This window comes from Pantherophis guttatus, chromosome 3 (genome assembly GCF_059756535.1).
Source record: "Pantherophis guttatus breed Tessera chromosome 3, ASM5975653v1, whole genome shotgun sequence".
In the NCBI taxonomy this organism is placed as follows: Eukaryota; Metazoa; Chordata; class Lepidosauria; order Squamata; family Colubridae; genus Pantherophis; species Pantherophis guttatus.
The window spans coordinates 208,679,866-208,705,173 of NC_142065.1; the positions used below are offsets into that span (position 1 = coordinate 208,679,866).

Here is a 25,308-nt window from a genome sequence, read left to right on the forward strand (position 1 = left end):
TGGAATGGAAAGGAATGGAATAAAATGGAAAGGAAAGGAAAGGAATGGAATGGAATGGAAAGGAAAGGAAAGGAATGGAATGGAATGGAATGGAATGGAAAGGAATGGAAAGGAAAGGAAAGGAAAGGAAAGGAAAGGAAAGGAATAGAATAGAATAGAATAGAATAGAATAGAATAGAATAGAATAGAATAGAATAGAATTCTTTATTGGCTAAGTGTGATTGGACACACAAGGAATTTGTCTTGGTGCATATGCTCTCGGTGTACATAAAAGAAAAGATGCATTCATCAAGAATCGTAAGCTACAACACTTAATGATAGTCATAGGGTACAAATAAGCAATCAAATCATATTATGAAACAGTCAATATAAATCGTAAGGATACCAGCAATAAGGTTACAGTCATAAGTGGGAGGAGATAGGTGATAGTAACGATGAGAAGATTAATAGTAATGCAGACTTAGTAGCTAGTTTGATACTAATACTAGGATTTGCAGATCCTTTTCAGTAATCATCATATTATCTGCATATCTTTCATGAAGAGCCAAGAATCTTGGACCAGCACAAATTAAACATAAGCTCTGACTGAGATAGTGTAACCCATTTCAGAACTAATTTTTGGGAAATTACTGTCATTCTATAAACAAGCCTTAGGTCTTGTTGGCATTGAGACTGATTTAGTTCCTCCCCATCCAGACTCCATCAACATCTAGACATTGAAATGGGACCTCCAGTGTGACTTCTCTCCTGGGCAGTCAAAAAAACTAATATATTATGTGGGCTTATTCACTTGCCGATTATACTTTTAACTTAGCTTTAATCAAGTTTAACATGGTGTTAGAAAATTGGCTCTTTAGCTGCTTAAATAACATTTGCTGCCATTATTTCCTTCCCATCCCTACTTTCCTTAGACCTTATGAGGATGGATGACGACTCCCACTTCAAATCAGGAATTCCTCAGGATGACGAAACTTTACGGTTTGTATGCTGTGTCATAATTCGCTTAAGCCCTGAATCTATCAATGCAGTTGGAGAGGATGTCAGAAGGAATTGCTGTCTCTTCTGGTCGTTTCATTTCCATTTGAAAGCAAAATGCCATTTAAACTGCGACATTTGTTTCCCAGTGTGTTAGGTTTTGATGACTTTGGGTACAAACCAGTGATGGGATTCAAATTTTTTTACTACTGGTTCTGTGGGTGTGGCTTGGTGGGCGTAGCATGGCTTGGTGGGCATGGCTTGATGGGTGTGGCAGGGGAAGGATACTGTAAGATCTCCATTCCCACCCCACTCCAGGGGAAGATTAGTGCAAAATCACTATTTCCTCCCAATCAGCTGGGACTCGGGAGGCAGAGAATAGCTGGGGGTGGGGCCAGTCAGAGGTGGTATATGCTGGTTCTCCGAACTACTCAAAATTTCTGCTACCGGTTCTCCAGGACTGTTCAGAACCTGCTGAATTCCACCTCTGGTACAAACTCATGGCATCAGGGATCTGGTGTTCTCCAAAGCATGGAACTCTGCCTTCCATTTGGCATCAGTCAGAGTAGTCAGCAATGAGGATTGTTGGGGGTTATCATGAAAAGCATCTAGAAGACTTATGGATAAAAAGCTTGGGTTTGTATTGACTGCAGCTATTCTCCTGCCACACAAGAACAGAGAATTGGCATGACCGACATTACCTTTTAATTGTCAAAAGAGAAATTTGTCCACCAATCTTTGCAAAAAAAAAAAAAATTTTTTTTAAAGAAATATGTCTATTTCTGTAATAAGGATTGGTTTCATTTTGTTCTCTTTCTGTCAACAGATCAAACCCTGAACCGTTAAGTTTTAGTAATCATTTAGGTATTAAATTTTTTCAACATTCATTTCGTGGCGCCTATAACAATGTTTCTACTTCTCCATATGATGTACGATTGGATAATCTAACACGAAATCTTATCAATGGATTCATTGCCATTATCTGTGTTTTGGGCCTGATTGGAAATGGAAGGACAATTTATATTCTGACTAAATCCATTAAGAGGAATTCTTTCACCACTTTCATCCTGAATCTCTCCATTGCTGATTTTGGCGTCCTCACATTCCTCATTATTGCAGCTATATTTGTAGTGGTGTCACTTCTTGGTCACGGAACTCACCTTGTCAAAACCATTCAATTCTTGGTTTTTGAGCTCTTGTTCTTCACTTATTCTGCTAGCCAGTTTCTGCTGATGGCCATCAGCCTGGACAGATGTGCAGCTGCTCTCTTCCCACTCTGGCATCGCTGCCATCGTCCTCCATATTTCTCCAAACTCGTTTGCATCATCATCTGGATCCTCTCCTTCCTGCTGTTTATGGTGCACTTCATTCTCTACCAGATCAGCAGCTCGCCTTTGCTTTTCCAGCTTATTGTGAATGGTTTACTTTGTACACCCGTTATGATTGTCTCTACTGTGACCCTTTTGATTCATATGAGGTCTAAATTGCAACACAATCAAAGGAAGCTGCTCACCGCCACCTTGCTAGCTCTCCTTTGCTTCCTCCTCCTTTCTCTCCCAATAAACGCCTTTTATGTCGTTGAATATTTGGATCCACCTCATAACATTCTCATGACCATTGGATTCGGATGTGCCTCTCTCAACAGCAGCATCAACCCTCTTCTTTATTTCTTAGTTGGGAGGAAGAAGAGGGAAAGGGAGCAGCCCAGAACCTCTTTCAAGGTTGCTCTGCAAAGAGTTTTCAAGGATGAGCAGGACAGGGAAGTAGACCAGGAAAGTCTGAAGGAAGACAAGGTGTGAAGTGTCTCTGACGCTGTCTATCCAATATTTTATATTGTTGTTTAGTTTGGTATATAATGTGTGTTTTCAGTGAGGATGTGTAACACTGACGTGCTTTGCAAGAGGAAACTACAAAACTCGAAACCACAAAAAGAGTAAACATTGCTGTATTCGTAGTTTTTAAAGCTTTTTGTTGTTAGTTGCGAAGTTGTGTCCGACCCATCGCGACCCCATGGACAATGTTCCTCCAGGCCTTCCTGTCCTCTACCATCCTCTGGAGTCCATTTAAGCTCACACCGACTGCTTCAGTGACCCCATTCAGCCACCTCATTCTCTGTCGTCCCCTTCTTCTTTTGCCCTCAATCTTTCCCAGCTAGCGAAACGTTTATATCATTCCATTTGTTGTTGTTTTTTCATAATAGGAGTTTTCGTAGCAATAATTGTAAGTTGATACCAGATGAAATGTTTAAAAACTATAGCCTTTATCATCATTTTAAATGTTATGCTCTGTTATGTTAAGCATTATCACCAAATTATAGAATTTGAGATTCAATTAGAATTAATATGTCAAAATAAGGGCCTATGAGTTCTTTAAAAATTTGTATGAGGATAAAGAAAAGATAGAGGAAGGCAAGATATTGCAATATCTGCAAAAAAATAGGACTGCCAAAAATCTCGGTGGAATGTAAAGATTTATTAAATAATGAGATAACAGCATTTGAGATATTTGAGGCAATTAAAAAAACAAAAAAGTAATAAAGCACCAGGTCCTGATGATTTGCCGTCAGAAATCTATAAAAATCACCAGGAGATACTAAGTCCATTGTTACTAGAGGTATATAATGATGTTTTGAATGAAGCCAGGATACCAGCATCGTGAAAAGAAGCAATAATTACATTGATCCCTAAGGAAAATTCTGATTTGACTTATATTAAAAATTATAGACCGATATCTTTACTGAATTCGGATTACAAAATTTTTATGACAATCATGGCAGACAGATTAAAGAAATTTCTAGAGAATTTTATTCATTCTGACCAAAATGGCTTCCTGCCCAGAAGGCATATAAGGAACAACATTAGGACTATTTTAGATACCATAGAATATTATGAAATCCATAATGAAAAACAGATGGCATTGATATTTATTGATGCGCAAAAAGCCTTCGATAACATCAAATGGGACTTTATATTAGAACAATTAAATTACATGGATTTTTTGGGGAAATTTATAAGGATGTATAAAGCAATTTATTTTAGACAGGAGGCCAAAGTGGTAATCAATGGGGAAACGACGAAGAATTTTCCAATCCAAAAAGGGACAAGAGAAGGTTGTCCACTATCACCATTATTGTTTATTTTATCATTAGAGACTTTAATTAGAACAATTCAAGAATATGTACAGATCAAAGATGTCAAAATAAGAAAAGAAATTTTTAAAGTACAAGCATTTGCAGACGATCTTGTCTTTATTATCGAAGAGCCTATACAATCCGATGTTAGGCTGATGGAAGTACTGGAGGAATATGGGGAAGTAGTGGGCCTAAAATAAATAAGGAAAAATGAAAATGATAGTCAAAAATAAGACTGAAGAGCAAAAAAAGAATTGGAGGGAAAGATAAATATTCAGACTATGAAAAAAACTTAGATATTTAGGAATTCAATTGACTGCAAGATGCATCACACTCAAAGAAGATAATTATGATAAATTAATGGCAGAAATTAGGTCTGATTTGGAAAAATGGGGAAAATTACAGCTGTCTTTAATGGGCAGGATAGCTACCATTAAGATGAATGTCCTACCGAAAATGTTGTTTCTATTCCAGTGCATACCAGTTTGGCTCAAAAAAGATTTTTTTACTAATTTGGATAGACATATTTCAAAATTTGTCTGGCAAGGAAAAAAACGAAAATTAGATTAAAGTTATTATAAAATGCTAGAGAAAGAGAGGGATTCGGTTTGCCAGATTCAGGAAAATATTATTAGGCAGTAGCTTTGGTATGGATAAGTGAGTGGATGCATCTCAAAAATACAAAACTATTGGCGTTAGAAGGCCACAATTTACAGACAGGATGGCATGCTATTTTATGGGAGGAAAAGCATGAAGTCCATCAGTACTTCCAGAGGAATTATATCAGTAGGGCTGTATTAAATATCTGGATTAAGACAAAAAGAAGTAATTATATGGAAATTCCCAACTGGGTGTCAACTTTGGAAATGTATACTCATCCAAATTTTACTAAATTAAAGGGGGTTGTCACCTATAAAGATATTCTGAATGAAAGAGGAGAATTGAAAACAAGAAACATTTTAAAGGAAGAAGGAATTGAATTGGAATGGTGGGCATACCTCCAAATATAATCTAAATTTAGCAAAGACAAAAAGGAATGGGGTATAAAGCAAGAGTTATCACAATTAGATAAGATTTTATTAAGTAGGGAGGGTAAGACCAAAAGTAAATTATATTGCTATTTATTGGAACAAGACACAATTGAGGAACAAGTCAAAGAAACAATGATACTTTGGAGTAAATGTTTTGGGCACAGTATTGATTTGGACAATTGGCAGACTCTCTGGGAAAAAAAAATAAAAATTACATTAGCAACTTCATATAAGGAAAATTTATATAAGATGTTTTATAGGTGGCACCTCCCCCCCACAAGATTAGCACGAATCAATAAGGGAAATTCTTCGGCATGTTGAAGTGCAAGGTGGCTCCAGGGAACTTCTATCATATATGGTGGGAATGCCCAAAGGCAAATTTATATTGGAATCTGATAAAGATTTGGTTGGAAGAAATTTTGTTAATAAACATAGAAGTCAAACTGGAACTTTTCCTTTTGGGAATGACAGAGGGCAAATACAAGAAAGACATAAATTATCTACTACTGCATATACTTACAGCGGCAGAGATAGCCTTTGTGCAGAAGTGGAAAGAGAAAGATACCCCAGCTGAAGAGGAAATACTACTAAAAATTTTCAACTGCGCAGAAATGGATAGACTCACTTTGGAACTCAAGGATAAAAGTGAAACATTGTACTATAAAATCTGGGCAAAATTCTATGAATGGTTAGATAAAAGGAGGATAGCCGAGACAAATGTGTAGTATTAGGCTAGAATTTTATACGTTATTATAGATAAATATGTATGTGAATTGTATAGATAGGTATATGTAGGTAAAGATATGTATAATTGTATAGGAATAAGGTATAAATTACTATTATTATACTATGTTTAAATAATGTATAAGGTGTAAGGAATATATTATTATATTATCATTAGTATATTATGTATTAGTTTAAGGTGTTGGAAGATGCTTGGGACCAGTGATGTCATATCTATGTCCAATGTTTTTAATTTTGAACTATTAATAAAAACTTTTTAAAAAGAGAGAGAGAGAGATTCAATTAGCTGCTATAATCAACTTAGTAATTTCCAGTGGTGAAATCTAAACTCTATTACTACCGGTTCTGTGGGCGTGGCTTGGTGGGGGGGGTGTAATGTGACTGGGTGGGCATGGCCAATTTCTTTTTTTTTTACTTTTAAAACCATTTTTTCTATAACCTCTTCGGCGAAGAGGTTGTAAAAAAATGCTTTCAAAAGGCTCTGATGATCCCAGCTGAGTTGCCTGATCGTCAGAGGCTTTTTTTCTTGTAAACTCAGCTTGGATCGTCAGAGGCATTTTTAAAAACAGGGTTTTTTTCTTTTAAAAGCCTTTGATGATCCCAGCTGAGCCACGCGATCATCAGAGGCTTTTTCTTTTTTTTACTTTTAACAGCATTTTTTCCGCTGAAGAGGTTGTAGAAAAATGCTTTTAAAAGTAAAAAAAAAAAAGCCTCTGATGATTGTGCGACTCAGCTGGGCATGGGAGGGGGCAGGGATTTTTGCTACTGGTTCTCCCAACCACCCGCCTCCATCGCTACCGGATCAGGCGATCCAGTCCGAACAGGGAGTATTTCACCCCTGGTAATTTCCATTAGTATCTTAGTAACCTCCAGTGTTGAAATTAAGTTGTTGATTGAATTGAAAGTTATTTGAAAGCTTGAACAGTTTTAAAAGTTGAGGTCCATTAACATTTGTTTATATTTTAAATTATGCATAGTAGATTTTATATCAGTTATACAAGTAGCACAAGTAAATTCTCCTTCAATTCAGTCTTTTATTCATCTGTATTGTATAGATATACCTCTTTTAAGAGAAATATCAATCAAGTGGCTTATTTTTTTTAGCCAGAGAAAAGAGATGAAAAAAAGAACCAAACCAATCTCATAGAGAGTATTCAAGGATTAGAAGGCAGTTGAGAAGAACACAAAACCATGAAGGAAGGCCAGTTTTGTTAATATTTTTACTTATAATTATAATTAATCGAAGATCTATGGAATAAAATCATGTCAAATTGATTTAAGTAATTCCAGGAAATAGGGGGGGGGGAAGGAAACCTTGCTGTATAAATAATCCAAGAAATAAAATATGACATTGATGATCTGGAAAATATCAGACGTATTATTATCTAAATCTTACCCTTTTTCTACTTTAAATTTTAAATGTTAACTTTATCACATGTTTGCATTTATATTTACATTTACAATAAAGTTTGCTTCTAGATTTTCTTCCTTTCATTTGCAATAAAGCTTGCTTCTAGATTTTCTCCCTTTCAATGTATTTGAAAATTATGTGGTTTTTATCATTTTAAATCTTTTTTCTTGCTACGTGGCTTCCAAAGTTTCCTTAAGAATAACACCTTTGTTGACATTTCAAGTCCTTATGCTAGGTTCTTCCTCTACTCATGTGTATTTTATTTTATTTTATTTTTTATTTTATTAAATTTCTATACCTCCCTACTCCCGAAGGACTCAGGGCGGTGAACAGCCACAGGATAAAACACATAAATACAAAAATTTAAAATAGAATAAAAATGAATTAAATAATTTGGCTGAACAAATTTAAAATACCCCATAATTTAAAAACAAATTAAAATTTACATTTAAAAACGGGAGAAGATTTAGGCCAGGCCAGTTTGATGAAATAAAAAAGTCTTAGGCACGCGACGGAAGGTGCGCAGATCCGGATCCTCCGTGTAGAGGAACAAAACACATGTAACCAAACATAGGTAGCATTGATCCTTCATCAGTGATAGCCCTTGCTGGCCTGTCCTCTATACATTTATAGAATACAGAATAACAGAGTCAGAAGAGACCTTGGAGTCCTTTCCAGTCCAACCCCCACTTAAGCAGCAGTGTCTATACCATTCTGGACAAATGGCTGTCCAATTTCTTCTTAAAAACCACCAATGCTGGAGCACCGACAACTTCTGAAGTCCAGTTATTCCACTGATTAATTATTCTTGCTGTCAGGATACATAACCTGTTGAAGAAAAAAAAAAGGTTGGAATCGGGTGAGGCTTGGAAAAAGGAGAAAGTTGTTGTTGTTGTTAGTTGCGAAGTCATGTTCGACCCATCACGACCCCATGGACAATGTTCCTCCAGGCCTTCCTGTCCTCTACCATCCTCTGGACTCCATTTAAGCTCATACCTACTGCTTCAGTGTCTCCATCCAGCCACCTCCTTCTCTGCTGTCCCCTTCTTCTTTTGCCCTCCATCATTCCCAGCATTAGGCTCTTCTCCAGTGAGTCCTTCCTTCTCATTAGGTGGCCAACGTACTTGAGTTTCATCTTCAGGATCTGGCCTTCTAAAGAGCAGTCAGGGTTGATCTCCTCTTGGACTGACCGGTTTGTTCGCCTTGCAGTCCAAGGGACTCGCAGGAGTCTTCTCCAGCACCAGAGTTCAAAGGCCTCCATTCTTGTAACTGAAAAGAAATTATTGTAACTGAAATAAATCTGAATTTGGTGCATTCTCCCATTATTCAAACAGAATTTATAGACAGAGAAGGCAACAGGATGTTTTGCACTCAGATTGTTTCTCCTGCCAAGATATAATCAGACATTTAATCAGTTTTTTGAGTAATTACATGAAAAACCTTTATCAGTGCAAGATATAATTAGATATTTAATCAGTTTCTTTGGGTAATTACAGGAAAAACCTTTATCGTGCTGAGTTTGCAGAGACTAAACAAGTTCCTCTTTTTCTTTCCACCTTGGCTGCATATATTCTGTTTTCTCAAAGCATCTCTACCACAGCCCATCAAAGGGTGAAACCGGATTCCTCAAACACATTTCATTTTCTGGGCATCCTTTGGTCTTCAAATAGATCTGCTGAACCTCCTTGGAGCTCCTGATTATCATCCTCAGGAAACCTGTTGTCCGGGTGTAGCTCATGGAAACTGTTATATGAACAGATGTAATTGTTGGGTGTATCCTTAAGCTGCCCAGAGTAACCCTGTGGCAAGATGGGTGGCCAATAAATTTTAGAAAGAAAGAAAGGAAGGAAGGAAGGAAGAAAGGAAGGAAGGAAGGGAAAGGAAAGGAAAGGAAAGGAAAGGAAAGGAAAGGAAAGGAAAGGAAAGAAGAAAAGAAAAGAAAAAGAAAAAGAAAAAAAAGAAAAGAAAAGAAAAGAAAAGAAAAGAAAAGAAAAGAAAAGAAAAGAAAAGAAAAGAAAAGAAGCACTCTTCAGTTGTGGATAGGCTGAAAGAAGGGTTGGGTTGGGATGGGTGTGTAAGGTACCTGACCCGGCTCCAAAACACAACAAATCCTCTGTAGTTACCTAATTGTTCCGTTTATTAGGAGCGCCAGCAGCCCAGGCAAAAAGTCTCTCCCTCACACATAGCAGGCTAACAAGTCTGTCTGGCAGGGAGATGAATAGTTGTCTGCCACATCTATTCATCTCCACTCCCTGCCTTTTATCCCCAGAGCGAGGGTGGGGCTTCGCTAGCAGTGGTGGCTCTTCCGTCCCAAGGATCAGCCCATAGATTTCCACTGCTCTCCTCTCCTCTGCCTTCTGCACATCCGGACATCAGGCACTGGACCCAGCTGTTCCTCCTCTTCCTCATCAGCCACCTCCAGACCTGGGGGCTGTTGACTGTCCATCTGAGGGCTGATGGACGGCCCAGGCTCCGCCTCTCTTTCTCTCTCTCTCTGACAGCTCCATTCCCTCATCCCCCTCGGAGCTCTCAGGTTGCCTTAATGCTGACCCTGACTCCCACGCCTCCTCCTCCTCCTCTGATTTGGCTACTGGAGGGGCTGGCGGCCGACAGGCCACAACAGTACCATGATTTCATTCAATAGGCTGATTTTAAGAAATCAGTAAGAAATCAGTAGTTTAGATCTGACTGACAAAAGTAGTTTTGACTCTTCCAGCTAAGGCCCCTGGTTATCTGGCTACCTCTTCCGGTACCTCTCATTGCCACTTGAAAGCAAAGCTGCATTCAAACCGGCAGAGAGATGCTACATTTGTTGCTGTGTGGGTTGAATTGCGGCAACTTTTGGTAGAAAGCCGGGGCATCAATGACCTGATTTTGTCCAAACTTGGGAATTCCCAAGTGTTGGCATCAGCCAGAATGGGAAATAATGAGGACTGTTGGGAATTATAATGAAAAACATCTAGAGGACTTACGGATAAAAAAAACTTGGTTTTATGATCACTGCAGCAATTTCTCTGGCTACACAAGCAGAAAGAAATTGGATTGCTGAAATTACCTTTTAATTGTCCCCCCCCCCCCAAAAAAAATCCACAGAAATCTCCTTATTGCTTGTAATAAGAACTGGCTTCTTCTCATTTTGTTAGCAGGTACTTTCCAAGGTCCCTTCTGCTATTCTGTTAAGATTGCATAGAGCTTGTAGTGTGCTACATTCAATCTGGGTTGCCTTCATATAGATATGTCTCTGGGGAATTTATGCTCTTGAGGTTATAACTGAACTACATCAGCACGGCTAGCAATATTGAAAGTACCTAGAGGCCCACAAGTTCCACATTGGACCTCCAAATGAATCAAAGATCCCTTTTATTTCAGCATTTAAAACAAAATTAAACAGATACCTCTTAAGATGTTCAGAAGGAAGATATGGCAGAAGGCTTCTTTCTCGATTCCTGAGCGAAGGGATGTTTGAAATGCCCACAAAACACAGGTAGCGTTGGTTCATCATCAGTGATCTCCTTTGGCTGCCCTAGCCTTTATACATTGATCAACCCTACTTTTAAAATGATCCATGTTAATGGCAATCAGGATGCTTTAAAATGATGGTAACCATTTTTAGATACTAAAGTTACGCACCGTGTGAGTACTTATCTTTTGCCTGTCTTAGATCCAGTCAGATCTTCATTGGATGATTACTGATATTCATGTGAGAAAGAAGAACTTTTTCCTGCTTGATTTTATATGCCCATTTTGTGCTTCTCCATTAACAGGGTAACCTAGCCAGAATCAGACCTAACATTCATGAGGAGGAATGTGAATATACAGAGGCTATAGTTTAGAAGTTAAGGTGTTAGCCTTCAGCTGCAGAGATTCATCCTTAGAACCTTATAGTGATATGCAGACATGCAATGGTATGTGGGAATGACCTTGGCAAAGAGGAGGAAGAGCTACAGTCTTAACAAACATTGTGCAAAATAGCAACAGCAATAGCAGTTCGATTTATATAGCGCTTGACAGTGCTTTTACAGCCCTCTCTAAGTGGTTAACAGAGTCTGCATATTGCCCCCAACAATCTGGGTCCTCATTTTAGCCACCTCGAGAGGATGGAAGGCTGAGTCAACCTTGAGCTGACCAGGATCAAACTCCAGGCAGTTGACAGAATTAGCCTGCAATATTGCATTCTAACCACTGTGCCACTATGGCTCCTGAAGGATATCTTAGCCCACAGAGAGGGGGGGGGAATTGACTTTAAATTTTCATGCAAAAATTTCAAAAGTCATTAATGTTGGCAAGCAAAGGAAGAAACTGGCTTTGGATTCAATGTGTTTTCTCAGTCTTACAGATATTATAAACAGGGATGAAATTAGACTGATTTTCAGCCTGATGTTTCTTTTGCCTTCAAAGTTATGATGAAATTTCTAAAGATCACCATCACCACCCCACAAATTTGTAGAAACATTTTCTCTTCTGCTTTTCAGTTCTGCAGCAAAATGTAAAGGAAGTTCCTCTTTAGCATAGATATCTGTTCCCTGTTGCTGGATACGTTCTTCTTTCTCACAACTGCAACATCAAAAACAGACAAAACTGGATTCCTCAATGAAACCTACCTTTCTGGATTTCTTTGGATTCTCAAAGAGATCTGTTGGTTCAGTTCTCACCAGGGATTAATGAATATCATCACCAGGTATGTCCACAGCTAAAATAGAGCTTTCATCATGGTAACTGTTATATGAAAAGAACTCTTAGTTCAGGGTGAATCTTGGAAACTGCTAGAATATGATTAGTTGATATCACATCTCTTTCAGAAAGATATCCGTCACAGATGATTAGTTACTTAAAAAGATCAGTTAAACAGTTGAGTGAAGGAGATATATCATGTGGTCCCACAACCCATTAAGAACGTCCTTTCTGCATGGGCAAAAATTTTTGGTTACATGATAGAATTAGATAAGTGGCAGAAACTGTGGGATAGGAATTACAAATTAACAATGTCGACTGCATATAAAGAGAACTTGTGTAAAATGTTTTATGGATGACACCTTGCACCGGCGAGATTGGCAAAGATGTTTAAAGATAACTCAGCGAAATGTTGGAAGTGCCACCAGATACCTGGATCTTACTATCATATGTGGTGGACGTGTGTAGAAGCACAAAAGTATTGGATAAAAATGGTTGGGAAAGATGACAAAACAACAACTTGAGCTAAAACCAGAAATATTTTTGCTGGGGATTTTACCCGAAAGCTATAATAAAGAGAATACTTATTTAATTATCTATGTATTAACTGCAGCTAGAATTGTATTTGCACAACATTGGAAAAGTGAAGAGATTCCTACGGAGGAGAAGGTGATTAGGAAAATATTAGAATGTGCAGAAATGAACAGATTAACACTAGCAATTAAAGAGAAAGAACAAACCGAATATTATATGATATGGGAAGTATTTTATCAATGGTTAGAGAGTAAAAATGGAAACTGGAAATAAAAGATTAAAGAACAATAGAAAATATTGCAGCCGCGCAGGTGGTTATGGGCGCAACTCGTTGTGCCCATGTGACACTCCTCCTGCGTGAGCTGCACTGGCTCCCAGTGGTCTTCCGGGTGCGATTCAAGGTGTTGGTTACCACCTTTAAAGCGATCCATGGCATTGGACCTGGATACCTTCGAGACCAACTTCTGCCACCAGTAGCCTCCCACCGGCCAGTTCACTCCCACAGAGAGGGTCTCCTCAGGGTGCCATCGGCCAAATTATGTCGGCTGGCGACACCCAGGGGGAGGGCCTTCTCTGTGGGAGCCCCTGCCCTTTGGAATGAACTGCCCCCGGAAATTCGTAAAATCTCTGATCTCCGTGTATTTCGCTGTGCCCTCAAAACCATGTTGTTCCGCCAGGCTGGGCTATCAATGTAAAGATTTTAATTGGTTTTAAATGGGATTTTAAATTTGGGGTTTTATAAATTGGGTCTATTATTTAATAATTTTAATAATTTTTAAATTTTGTCTGTCTTTGTGTTTTTAAATAGGCTGTACACCGCCCTGAGTCCTTCGGGAGAAGGGCGGTATAGAAATAAAATTAATAAATAAATAAATAAATAATAAATAAATAAATATGTTAAGATAGAGGTAAAAATAAGATGAAAATTGTTAGTATTAGGATGAGGAGGTTAATTATGTGTAATGCTATTATTATTATTGTATTTTTACTAGAAGACAGTAAGAGGAAAAACAGGCTTATAACGTTTAATTGTTTAATATTCTATAATTTTAAGATTAGAGAATTATACTAAAGTGAATGAACTTGTAAATGTTGAAGGTTGGTGCACAGAGATATTTGAACCCAAATGACACACTGTTTAAGAAAATATGGAATCTTTGTATTTTGAAAAATAAAAAATAAAAAACTTTATATATATATAAAAAAGAACATCCTTTCCTTTCAAACTTTTGTCAGAAAGTTTACTGCTTTTACTGCAAGCAGGTTGGTGTGAAGATATGCATGGTTACGTTGGCTAGGAACTCGTAGTTCAGAGCCTCAGAAACTGCTAGAATATGATTATTTGATATCACATCTCTTTCAGAAAAAGATCCATCACAGATGATTAGTTACTGTACTAAAAAGATCAGATAAACAGTTGAGTGGAGGAGTTAATCATATCTACATGTATTTCCTCAGCACTGTAAAACCTAGCCAACATAACCAGGCATATCTTCATGCCAACCTGCTTGCAGTAAAAGCAGTAATAGCCCTGAGTTTTCACATCTGGTTGGAAACAGGAGTGGGCTCTTTTTTTACTACTGGTTCTGTGGGTGTGGCTTATTTTGTGGGCATGGCTTGGTGGAGGGTAATGTGACTGGGTGGGCGTGACCTACTACCACATGTGGTGGTCATGCCCAAAGGTCAAAAAATTTTGGAAAACAATTCAAAATCAGCTGGAAGAAATCACCACCCAAAAAGTGCCCCTCAGACCGGAAACATATCTATTATTTTATTTTTATTTTTATTTTATTTTGAATTTGTATACCGCCCTTCTCCCTGAGGACTCAGGGCGGTGAACAGCCAAGTAAAAACATCAAGTACAAATATTAAAATACGGTTAAAATATATATATATATAAATTTGGCCCCATTAATTAAAAACAATAAACAAAACACTTAAAAACACTTAAAAAATTAGGCCAGCCCAGCTTGCTGGAAAAGGAAGGTTTTAAGGGCACGGCGGAAGGCACTGAGGTCTTGGATTCTCCTTATCTCTGGGAGCAATTGATTCCAGAGGGTAGGTGCCCCCACAGAGAAGGCCCTCCCCCTGGGGGTCACCAGCCTGCACTGTTTGGCTGATGGCACCCCAAGGAGGCCCTCTCTGTGGGAGCGCACGGGTCAATGGGAGGTCGTTGGTGGCAGCAGGCGGTCTCGAAGATAACTAGGCCCTATTAGGAATACTGACAAAGGACTATAAAAAAGAGACACAATACTTGATAATACACATCCTGACCGCAGCTAGAATCACTTTCGCACAAATGTGGAAACTGGAGGATATGCCATCAGAGGAAAAAATAATACAAAAAACAATGGAATGTGCGGAAATGGACAAACTTATCAAAGAAATACAGGGAAAAGAAGATTCAGATTATTACTTAATTTGGCAAAAATGGTACAACTGGTTAGATAAAAAGAACACGAAATAAGGGAATACCACCCAATGATACAAAAATAAGGAAATAAAATGAAATATCGTTGTATAAACATTGATACATGATGAAGGATAAATATACACAGATATATAGATATATAATTACCGAAGTAGCTCTATTTTCAAAGTTCAAGCTGTATGACTTGATTTTACTGTATAGTTAGTTTATGTATTGTTTGTTTAAATGTCTACGTCTGTATATGTATGTTTGTTTATTAAATAAAAAAAATAATAAAATAAAATAAAATAAAATAAAATCAGGTCATATTCAAAAAAAAAAAATATTTTGAAAAGCATTTTTTTCTACAACCTTAAGAGGTTGCAGGAAAAAATGCTTTGAAAAGCCTCTACCGATCAGGCAACTCAGCTGAGATCAGCAGAGGCTTTTCAAAGCATTATTTTTACCACCTCTTCGGCTGAGCATCAGAGGCTTTTTTTTTTTACTTTTAAAAGCATTTTTTCGGCCGAAGAGGTTGTAGAAAAAATGCTTTTAAAAGTTTTATTTTTTTTTTTAAAAAAGCCTCTGATGAGATGGATGGGGTAAGTAAGCTGTGACCGGGCCGGGGACCAGTTCGGGGGCGTGGCCAGCCAATGTTATTACCGGTTCTTGGAACTACTACAAATTGTTATTACCGGTTCTTGCAAACCGGTGCGAACCAGGAGCAACCCACCACTGGTTGGAGACAATGTGGACAATTCTGATGCATCTCGATTTCATTGAGGGCTGCATCAGGGTTGTGTTTGGCCTCCAGGGGCCAGGGTGGGCATGGTCAGCTTGATGTCACTCGTGTCGGGGGTGCCTGTGGTGAACCGAGTATTCTGCCAGCGAAAATGGGCTCCCAAGGTCTGTTTTTGGCCGCTACGGCCTCCTGCAACCCACCGCCAGTGAAAACGGAGCTCGAGAGGGCCGCACGTGGCCCTCCTGAGCTCCATTTTCAGTGGCAGAAGCACTGTGGGCCGGTCCTTCCATGTTTCCAGGGCAGCCCCTAAGATCTGGGCCAGATCTAAGCACCACACGGACCGGATCTGGCCCCTGGGCCTTGAATTTGACACCTCTGCACTATAGGGTGATTTAGAGCATTTCCATTTTTTACCACTGCAAAATTTTAAGCACAGGACCACTCCTTTTTTAGAGAAGTCGCAGTGTTGACCATGTGGTCCCACAACCCATCTTCAGTGACCCACTATTCTTCTCTTGCTGCTTGGGACAAATGTGGTTACTCATCAAGAACATCCTTTCCTTTCAAACGTTTGTCCGAAAGTTTGTGAAGATGCGCTTTTCAGGTCCTCTTCTCTTGCTGATTTTTTTTTTCCTACCCATGACCCAACTCTAAGCTTCTGATTTTCATTCTGAAGAACTTTCTCGGGATAAGTCTTTGTGTTGTGCAACTGAACTCCTTGATGATGCTTTTCAGGTCAGCAGAGATACTTCAATAATTGTCTCCTATTCTGCCAAATGTTCTTGTCCCTTTTGGTTGTTCCTTTCTTGTCATTTTCTCTGATCTTTCTCCCCACTGTTGGAAGAAATATCCACCTGGTTCACTTCCAATCTGAGAGAAAGAGACTGGAAACATGGAGGCTGATTGGAAAGATGGTTTATTGATGAAGCAGAACCAGCAGCATTTGTGGTTCTGGTGCAGCTGACAAAATGGGGGAGTGGGGGTATGGTTTATACCTTCTTTGGGCTTTGTATTTGAGCTTCCTGTTCCTGTGCAAGAACATGTCCTTTAATATTCTATTGGCTGTTGTCAGATTCCTATGGGGTCATGTAGAGGTTATGTAGGGGGTCATAGCTGGCTATATAGGCAAAAGACAAAATGCAAATCCTAGGTGCTTTTCTGAGCTAATCTAGTTAACCTCTGGTTTAATGGCTTTCATCCTCCGTTGGATCTTGGCTGAAGGGCTGCTTTTAATCCTATCACTCTGCTTTTGTTAGCTGTCAAACTTTGCTGCAAGCAGTTTCAAGATATCCTGTCTTGAATGGATTCCTGTCTGCAGTATTTGCTTTGCTTATGAATAGAGCCATCTAGATAGTTGGCTGCTTCTTTCAATAAGCTCCTTATCTCTTAAGTGCTGACATCCACTGTGGGCTATTTTTTTAAAAAATGGGGGTAATCAGTGACCAAATATAAACCAACCAGAGCAATTTCTCAACCTTGACAGCTTTAAGATTGCTGGACTTCAACTCCCAAAATCCCCTTGCCAGCAGGTCTGGCTGATGAATTCTGGGAGTTGAAATCCATCTACCTTAAACTTGCCAAGTTTGAGAAACACTGAACCAGAGTTTTATTAAATGTTCTGCTATTTACATGTGGTCCCCAAAAAAGAACTTTTTGGTAGGATAAGAATTCTGATTAATAACCATCTACAGCCATTTTAGTTACATTTTAAAATAAGGATCCATGTTGTATTGTATGCCATTAAAACAATCCTATCACTATTGTTTTCTTTTCATTTTAGATATTATACATTTCTTGTGAAGAACCAGAGGAAACAAACTCACCACAAAACTGAAAAAAAAATAATTCTTCTCTTATATGGCAACGTGGTCAAATAAACTATCCTCCATGAGATGTTTCTCCTTTGCTTGTATGGAGAGGCATTGAGGTGAAACAAGTCCTTTATTTTGGGAGATTCAAATTCTTCATGAGTTCTGAAGAGTTATATATGTCAGATGCTGAATTGACCCATATTGAAAGGATAAAATAATCTAAAGACATTGATGTTGCCACATCTGTATTCTTGAGTGAGAAGCAATGCAGAAGTCCACAAAAGCATTACCCAAGTGACTTCTTCTGAAGAACTTCTGAAGAAATTTTCCACATCCTCTGCCATACTTCTCAGAAAAACCAGAACAGATGCAAATGTCATTTGGTGTCTGTTGACTAAACTAAAGGTAAATGGTTTGTCCTTTAGCTGTCTGGATCCCTCACTGATCCTCAACAAGAAGCAGAAATTAAATTTTAAAAAAAGATTCAACTCCACAGAACATGACAACCAACTTTTCTGGAATAATGGACTCTAAAATGGGAAACCTGACCTTCAATTATACGGAACACCATAACACTGAGGCTATCCACTCGAAGAGCAAATTTTATCTGCCTGGATTTCTTGGGACCATAATCTATTCTTTAATCATTTTAATCTGTATTCCAGGGATTATTGGAAATGGAGCTGTCATCCAAGTTTTGCGTTGCCGGATGAGAAGGAATTCTTTCACCGTGTACATTCTTAATTTGGCTGTGGCGGACAGTGGGACTCTCCTATTCCTATTTATCTCTGCAATTCTGCACATGACGATCGGAGATTCTCTGATAGAAATCATAGAAGGTTTAGTATTCAATTATTGCACTGGTCAACTTCTTCTGACTATCATTAGCATCGACCGATGTTTGGCTCTTTTCTTCCCAATTTGGTATCGATGTCATCAGCCCCCATACTTGTCCACCATCGTCTGTGTCGTTACTTGGATAGTCTCCATCCTCTTCTGTGGAATTCATTACACTCTGATTTTGGTTAAGCGCCGTCGAAACTTCAGCCTATTCTATCACCTGTTCATATATATCGCAGTTTGCATCCCACTCATGGTGGTCTCCACTCTGGCCCTCCTCTTCAAAGGCTATGTTAAATCACAGATGGAGAAACGAAGAAAGCTCCTCACAGCCATTTTGCTTTCCCTGTTTTTCTTCCTCATCTTTTCTTTCCCACCAATTGCCATTTATGCCCTCAATGTTATTTCCAGCAACAAATATTTCAATTTACATACATTTGGCTACTTATTTGCCTGTCTAAACAGCAGTGTTAATCCGTTGATCTATTTTCTGCTGGGGAGAAGGAAGGAACATCGTTCTATGTACAACCTAAAAATAAATCTCCAAACGCTTTTCAAGGAGGAAGAAGAGAGTGAAGAGAAAACAGAGGTCCCGGTTGATATCTAGATATGATGTACACACAAGAGTGGGGGAAAAAAATCTATATTTTTATAGCTCCCTGCTAGGACCTGATCTTTTATTCAGAAAAAATTTGCTGTGGCAAATACAGGACTGCCAGAAGAGAGAATTGAATACAGAATAATTGAGGTGGTGGTCTAGTAGTCATTTCCCTACCCAAGCAGGAAACCCTGTACCATTCCATACAAATGATTACCCAATATCTTCTTAAAAACGCTTAAAAGAGCCTTGATAGTACAGTGGTTTAGTGCACCCTGTTATTAACACAGCTGCCTGCAATTTCTGCTGGTTCGAATCTCTCCAAGGCTCAAGGTTGACTCAGCCTTCCATCCTTTCTAAGGTAGGTGAAATGAGGACCCAGATTGTGGGGGCAATAAGCTGACTTTGTATAAAATATACAAAAGAATGAAGGCTATTGCTTAACGCATTGTAAGCCACCCTGAGTCTCCGGAGAAGGGCGGCATATAAATCAAATTAAAAAAAAAAAAAAACAGTGATGGAGTACCCACACCTTCGGAAGGCAGGCTGTTCCACAGTGGTAGAATTCATTTTTTTTTTTACTACCAGTTCTGTGGGCGTGGCTTGGTGGGCATGGTGTGGCTTGGTGGGCATGGCTTGGTGGTGTGGCAGTGGAAGGATACTGCAAAATCCCTATTCCCTCCTCACTCCTGGGGAAAGGATACTGCAAAATCTCCATACCCACCCCACTCTGGGGCCAGCCTGAGGTGGCATTTGCCGGTTCTCCGAACTACTCACAATTTCCGCTACCGGTTCTCCTGAACCTGTCAGAACCTGTTGAATAGCACCCCTGCTGTTCCACTGATTCATTGTTCTCATAGTCTGAAAATTTCTCCTTAGTTCAAGGTTGGATTGTTCTTTGATAGGTTTCCATCTGTTACTTCTTGATTTGCACTCAGGTGCTTTGGAGAACATTTTATCCCGCTTGAATATTAGAAGACTGCTATCATGTCACTCCTAGTTCTTTTCCTTGTTAGACCAGATTTACCCAATTCATGCAACCGTTCATCATAGACCCCTCCCCAATCATGTTTGTTGCTCTTCTCTGTACTCTTTCTGGAGTCTCACCATCTTTTTTGTATTGTGGAGACCAGAACTGGATGCAGTATTCAAGTGTGGTATTAGCAAGGCAGTATATAATGGTACTAATAGCAATAACAATAGCACTTAGACTTATATACAGCTTCACAGTGCTTCACAACCCTCTCTAAGCGGTTTACAGAGTCAGCATATTGCCCCCAATAATCTGGGTCCTCATTTTACCCACCTCAGAAGGATGGAAGGCTGAGTCAACCTTGAGCCTGTGAGAATCGAACTGCTAGCAGTTGGCAGAATTAGCCTGCGATACTGCATTCTAATCACTGCGGCACCACAGCTCAGTTCTTGAAGAACTTATGCAGGAGTAAACTTGTCTGAGAGGGACAGTACTTATATCTAAAAAAGCTTTTAGGTAACCAATGAGCCAGAAGAATACATTAATTGTCTTCATTTAGGACAGGGGTCAGCAACCTTAAACACTCAAAGAGCCACAAAGGTCCTAACCAGAAGCCCCCCTGTTCAATTCTGGAGCCAACCAGAAGTTCCCCCACCATAGAGTCTCCTCCTAGCGCAGCGTCCTTTTTCCTCTACTGACCGGAAGTCCGGTTCCCCCACCATAGAGTCTCCTAGCGCAGCATCCTTTTTCCTCTACTTGTCCCAACAGAAAGCTCTATCAATTGTGGAGCCGACCGGTGACAGGGAGCTGCAGCAGAGGGACGAAAGAGCCACATGCGGCTCCAGAGCTGTGGGTTGCTGATCCCTGATTTAGGGACACTGCAAGAGCCATGGTGGCACTGTGGTTAGAATGCAGTACCGCAGGCTACTTCTGCTGATCACCAGATGCCAGCAGTTTGGCAGTTTGGGTCTCACCGGCTCAAGGTTGACTCAGCCTTCCATCCTTCTGAGGTCAATAAAATGAGGACCCAGATTGTTGGGGGCAAGATGCTGACTCTGTAAACTGTTTAGAGAGGGATATAAAGCACTGTAAAGCGGTATATACCGGTAAGTCTAAGTACTATTACTATTGCTATCTTTATTTTATGATGACTATTAAGCACAACCATATAATAATTCACTGGTTTGAAACTTTTACTCTTTCCAATGGGAACCATGCCACCAGTTGGCTTAGTGTATAACAGAAAATCAATTTTGAATTTTGCAAAATGATTAGACAGATTTATGGCATCCCCTGTTGAAAAGATATAATACCATAATGCAGCATACTTAACAGAATATTGAACTATTAAAACTAGCCTTCTTGCAATAGTTCATACATGCAGCTATTGTGATCCATATCAAGAGCCTTGATAGTACAGTGGTTACGCACCCTGTTATTAACACAGCTGCCTGCAATTTACTGCTGGTTCGAATCTCTCCAAGGCTCAAGGTTGACTCAGCCTTCCATCCTTTCTAAGGTAGGTGAAATGAGGACCCAGTTGTGGGGGCAATAAGCTGACTTTGTATAAATATACAAAAGTATGAAGGCTATTGCTTAACGCATTGTAAGCCGCCCTGAGTCTCCGGAGAAGGGCGGCATATAAATCAAATTAAAAAAAAAAAGTAAAGGGTGTAAAGGGGAAAAAAAGGAATGTTAAGGGAATTACAGAGCCTTGGTAGTACAGTGGTTTAAGGCACCCTGTTATTAAGCTGGTTATTAAGACCAGCTGTCTGCAATTACTGCAGGGTTCGAATCTTGCCAAGGCTCAAGGTTGACTCAGCCTTCCATCCTTTCTAAGGTAGGTAAATTGAGGACCCAGTTGTGGGGGCAATAAGCTGACTTTGTATAAATATACAAAAGGATGAAGGCTATTGCTTAGCACATTGTAAGCCGCCCTGAGTCTCCGGAGAAGGGCGGCATATAAATCAAATTAAAAAAAAAAATTACTGTAGCTAGTATCACTTAGCATCCCAAATCTTAAATTTCATATACATTAATAAACTTGTTCAATTTTTGAATAATTATTACAAATGTAGATTATCATGATAATAATCTCAAATGGTATTACAAGGAGCTATTTTGTCACAAATGAGATGTAAAAATAGCACACCTCAATCGGTCCAGGTATCTTTGCAAAAGCCATCACGGCCATCATTTGTCAGCCAGTTACAAATCCATCTAGTGATGATGCTGTCTATCCCACATTTTTCTAGTTTATCAAGAAGTAGGTTGTGGTCTACTTTATCAAATGCTTTACTGAAGTCTAAGTATACTATGTCCACAACATTTCACTTATCCACTAATTGAGTCATTTTGTCAAAGAATGAAATAAAATTTGTTTGGCATGATCTGTTTTATTTATTTTATTTATTTTATTTTTTTAATTTGATTTATATGCCGCCCTTCTCCGGAGACTCAGGGCGGCTTACAATGCGTTAAGCAATAGCCTTCATACTTTTGTATATTTATACAAAGTCAGCTTATTGCCCCCACAAACTGGGTCCTCAATTTACCTACCTTAGAAAGGATGGAAGGCTGAGTCAACCTTGAGCCTGGTGAGATTCGAACTTACAATAATTGCAGACAGCTGGTGTTAATCACAATGCTATCAGTCTGCTGAGCCACCAGACTCCTTTTGAGGAGTCCATGTTGGCTTCTAGTTATAACTTTGTTTGTTTGTACGTGTTCACAGATTTGTTGCTTATTTCTTCCAAGAACTTCCCAAGTATTGATGTCAGGCTGATTGGTCTGTAATTCATATACTCATATAGAAACAAAAAGGAATTGTTTGTAGTTAACAATTCTCAAAGCAGGAACAATACCCACAGCTTTAAATGACTTTAAAATATGAAACCACAAAGCTCAGAGTGTTTCCTTTATTTCCCAAGGTTGGCAACTTGTCCACTCTCATTTTTGGTGTGAGAGAAGAAGATTTCTTTAGGTACTCTAATCCAGAAACACTTAGGAATTTAACATCTACAAGTAGTGAATAGGCAGCTGTTGAAATTATGACACAATAAATGTAATAAAAACAAAATGCAAAGCGGTTGTTACTAACCTTCTTGTACCACTTGGAAATTTTCAAACTCTCTAATATGAGCAACCCTGCATGATTATGGCTCAGGTGCAGAAGAAAGATTCACTTTGTCTGGATTGAGCCACAACAAATGAACCCCATGGCGGAATGAGACAACTCACCACAGCTAACTCACCATGGTCAACTCACCACAACCAATTCACTATGGCCAACTCACCCCTGCAAACTTGCTACGGGACAATTCACTCTGGGACTATTCAACAATTCAATTTAATTATTTAAAATAATACAAAAATATTTTAATTTTTGTCATTCACATTTTATTTTGTCGCTCCTTTGACATCCTTTCTTTAACGATTCTATCTGACTATTTCTTCTATATTAGTTTCAATGCTGGCATGGAGAGCAGAGGAGAGCGAGAGATAAACTCTGGAACTTTTGCAGGCTAAATCTCTTTGAAGTCGGGTTGTCGTGGAAATGAGGGGAGGGGGAACATTCCTGGGGAATGAAGTCCGAAGAATGACTTGGAAGATAGCCAATGAGAAGCAGAGATTTGGGGATCGGAAAGGGAAGGATTGGGGGGCAAAAGGTCAGTCTTGTCCGCGCGGAGTCATGATCCGGTGGCTGTGCTCAATTAAAGAAAGATTTCCTTAAAGATTGGCAGTTTGGAAATTCATTTAATTTTGAGATAGCATCGTAGTCTGACATTAGTGTAACTCTTCTCCAGGGGTGAAATCTACTTACCTTCCCTACCGGTTCGGAAGTGCGCGTTTGGACCCTCTGTGCATATGCAGAAGGTCAAAAATAGGTTACTTCCTGGTTAAAACCAGGAAGTAACAACATCCAGGCAGGTGGGCAGAGCCTCACACTGCTGCCGCTACCGCTGCCATCTCTAGCGGTTCGGCCGAACCGGTAGCATTTCACCCCTGCTCTTCTCCCATGGCAAGTTAGCCATGGTGAGTTGGCCACAGCAAGTTGGCTATGGAGAGTTGGCCATGGTGAGTTGGCCACAGCAAGTTGGCTATGGAGAGTTGGCCATAGTGAGTTGGCCACAGCAAGTTGACTATGGAGAGTTGGCCATGTTGAGTTGGCCACAGCAAGTTGGCTATGGAGAGTTGGCCATGGTGAGTTGGCCACAGCAAGTTGGCTATGGAGAGTTGGCCATAGTGAGTTGGCCACAGCAAGTTGGCTATGGAGAGTTGGCCATGGTGAGTTGGCCACAGCAAGTTGGCTATGGAGAGTTGGCCATGGTGAGTTGGCCACAGCAAGTTGGCTATGGATAGTTGGCTGTGGTGAGTTGGCTGTGCGAGTTGTCGTAGATCCACCACATGGAGTATCTTTGTCAAAAATAGTCACTTGCACTTTCATAAGGAAGCAAAACATTTTCAGAGCTCCTCCATGCTTTGTCACTCGTTATTATGGGAAAGTGTCCTGCATAAAAAATGTTATTTTTTTCCCTTCCATAAAGGTTATATTGTATTGTTTTAGTTTCAGTTGCTTCTGTATCTGTCCTCAATAATATGAAACCTTTAAATCTCATCTCTGTATGCACAGACAATAAAGTTACAACAGTTGGGGTGTAGTTGCTCCAAAAACAATATATTTACATGCATTCAAAGAGAGATTAGCTTGTAGATATTAGCGCTTGAAATCTTTTCAGTCTATCTCTGATTCTTTTCTTCTGGAATGCCTATGGAGATTGTCAATCATTCTGGAATCATTCAAAAATATCGTCAATTAAATATGATTTTATAAAGTCTTTTCTTGTTGTAAGAGTTGTCCTCTTTTTGATTCAGTGGGTTTGGTAAATACTGGACTAGTGGAGACAGGAGACATACAGTTCTCCAGATGCTGTTGAGCTAGAATTCCATTATCCTTCACCATTGCTCATGGATAGAACCTTTTGAATCTTTTGAAGGTTACATGTGTCCATCTTTGGCTTGGCCTTTCTATGGTGGGGCCTTCCAAAGTTGGGAATGCCAACATTGAAAATTCCCAACCATAGTCCTACTGAATAGGTACTGAAGCTCAAACATACAGAATTGGAGGCCACTGAAATTGGGTAAAGCTGAATTACAGCAAGCTAACTAATCTTCAGGTAGGAGATACCGTGTTTTCCCCAAAATAAGACCCTGTCTTATATTTTTTTGAACCCTGAAATAAGTGCTTGACCTTATTGCCAGGCACTCAAAAGCCCGATTGGGCTTATTATCAGGAAATGTTTTATTTTGGGAAAAACAGGGTACTAGGAAAATAAGTAAGTCCAGCTTGACAAATGTTTTGATATTCCACAAAAATAATCATCTGTACAAATTCTAGATTCTTGCACAAATTAATCGCTATAAAAATCAGTTTCTTT

At 39.3% G+C, this 25,308-nt stretch overlaps 2 protein-coding genes across 2 annotated transcripts; both read left to right on the forward strand.

The window, feature by feature from the left end:
- The first annotated feature begins 922 nt into the window (after positions 1–922).
- Positions 923–2,843, forward strand: LOC132709921 (proto-oncogene Mas-like). Its single transcript, XM_060684980.2, has 2 exons — positions 923–978; positions 1,802–2,843. The coding sequence occupies exons 1-2, from the start codon at positions 923–925 to the stop codon at positions 2,772–2,774; spliced, it is 1,029 nt and encodes a 342-aa protein (XP_060540963.2). The 3' UTR covers positions 2,775–2,843.
- A 9,052-nt stretch (positions 2,844–11,895) lies between these two features.
- Positions 11,896–18,957, forward strand: LOC132709919 (proto-oncogene Mas-like). The gene is made up of 2 exons (XM_060684978.2): positions 11,896–11,969; positions 17,429–18,957. The coding sequence occupies exon 2, from the start codon at positions 17,959–17,961 to the stop codon at positions 18,904–18,906; it is 948 nt and encodes a 315-aa protein (XP_060540961.1). The 5' UTR covers positions 11,896–11,969; positions 17,429–17,958; the 3' UTR covers positions 18,907–18,957.
- Positions 18,958–25,308: the final 6,351 nt, after the last annotated feature.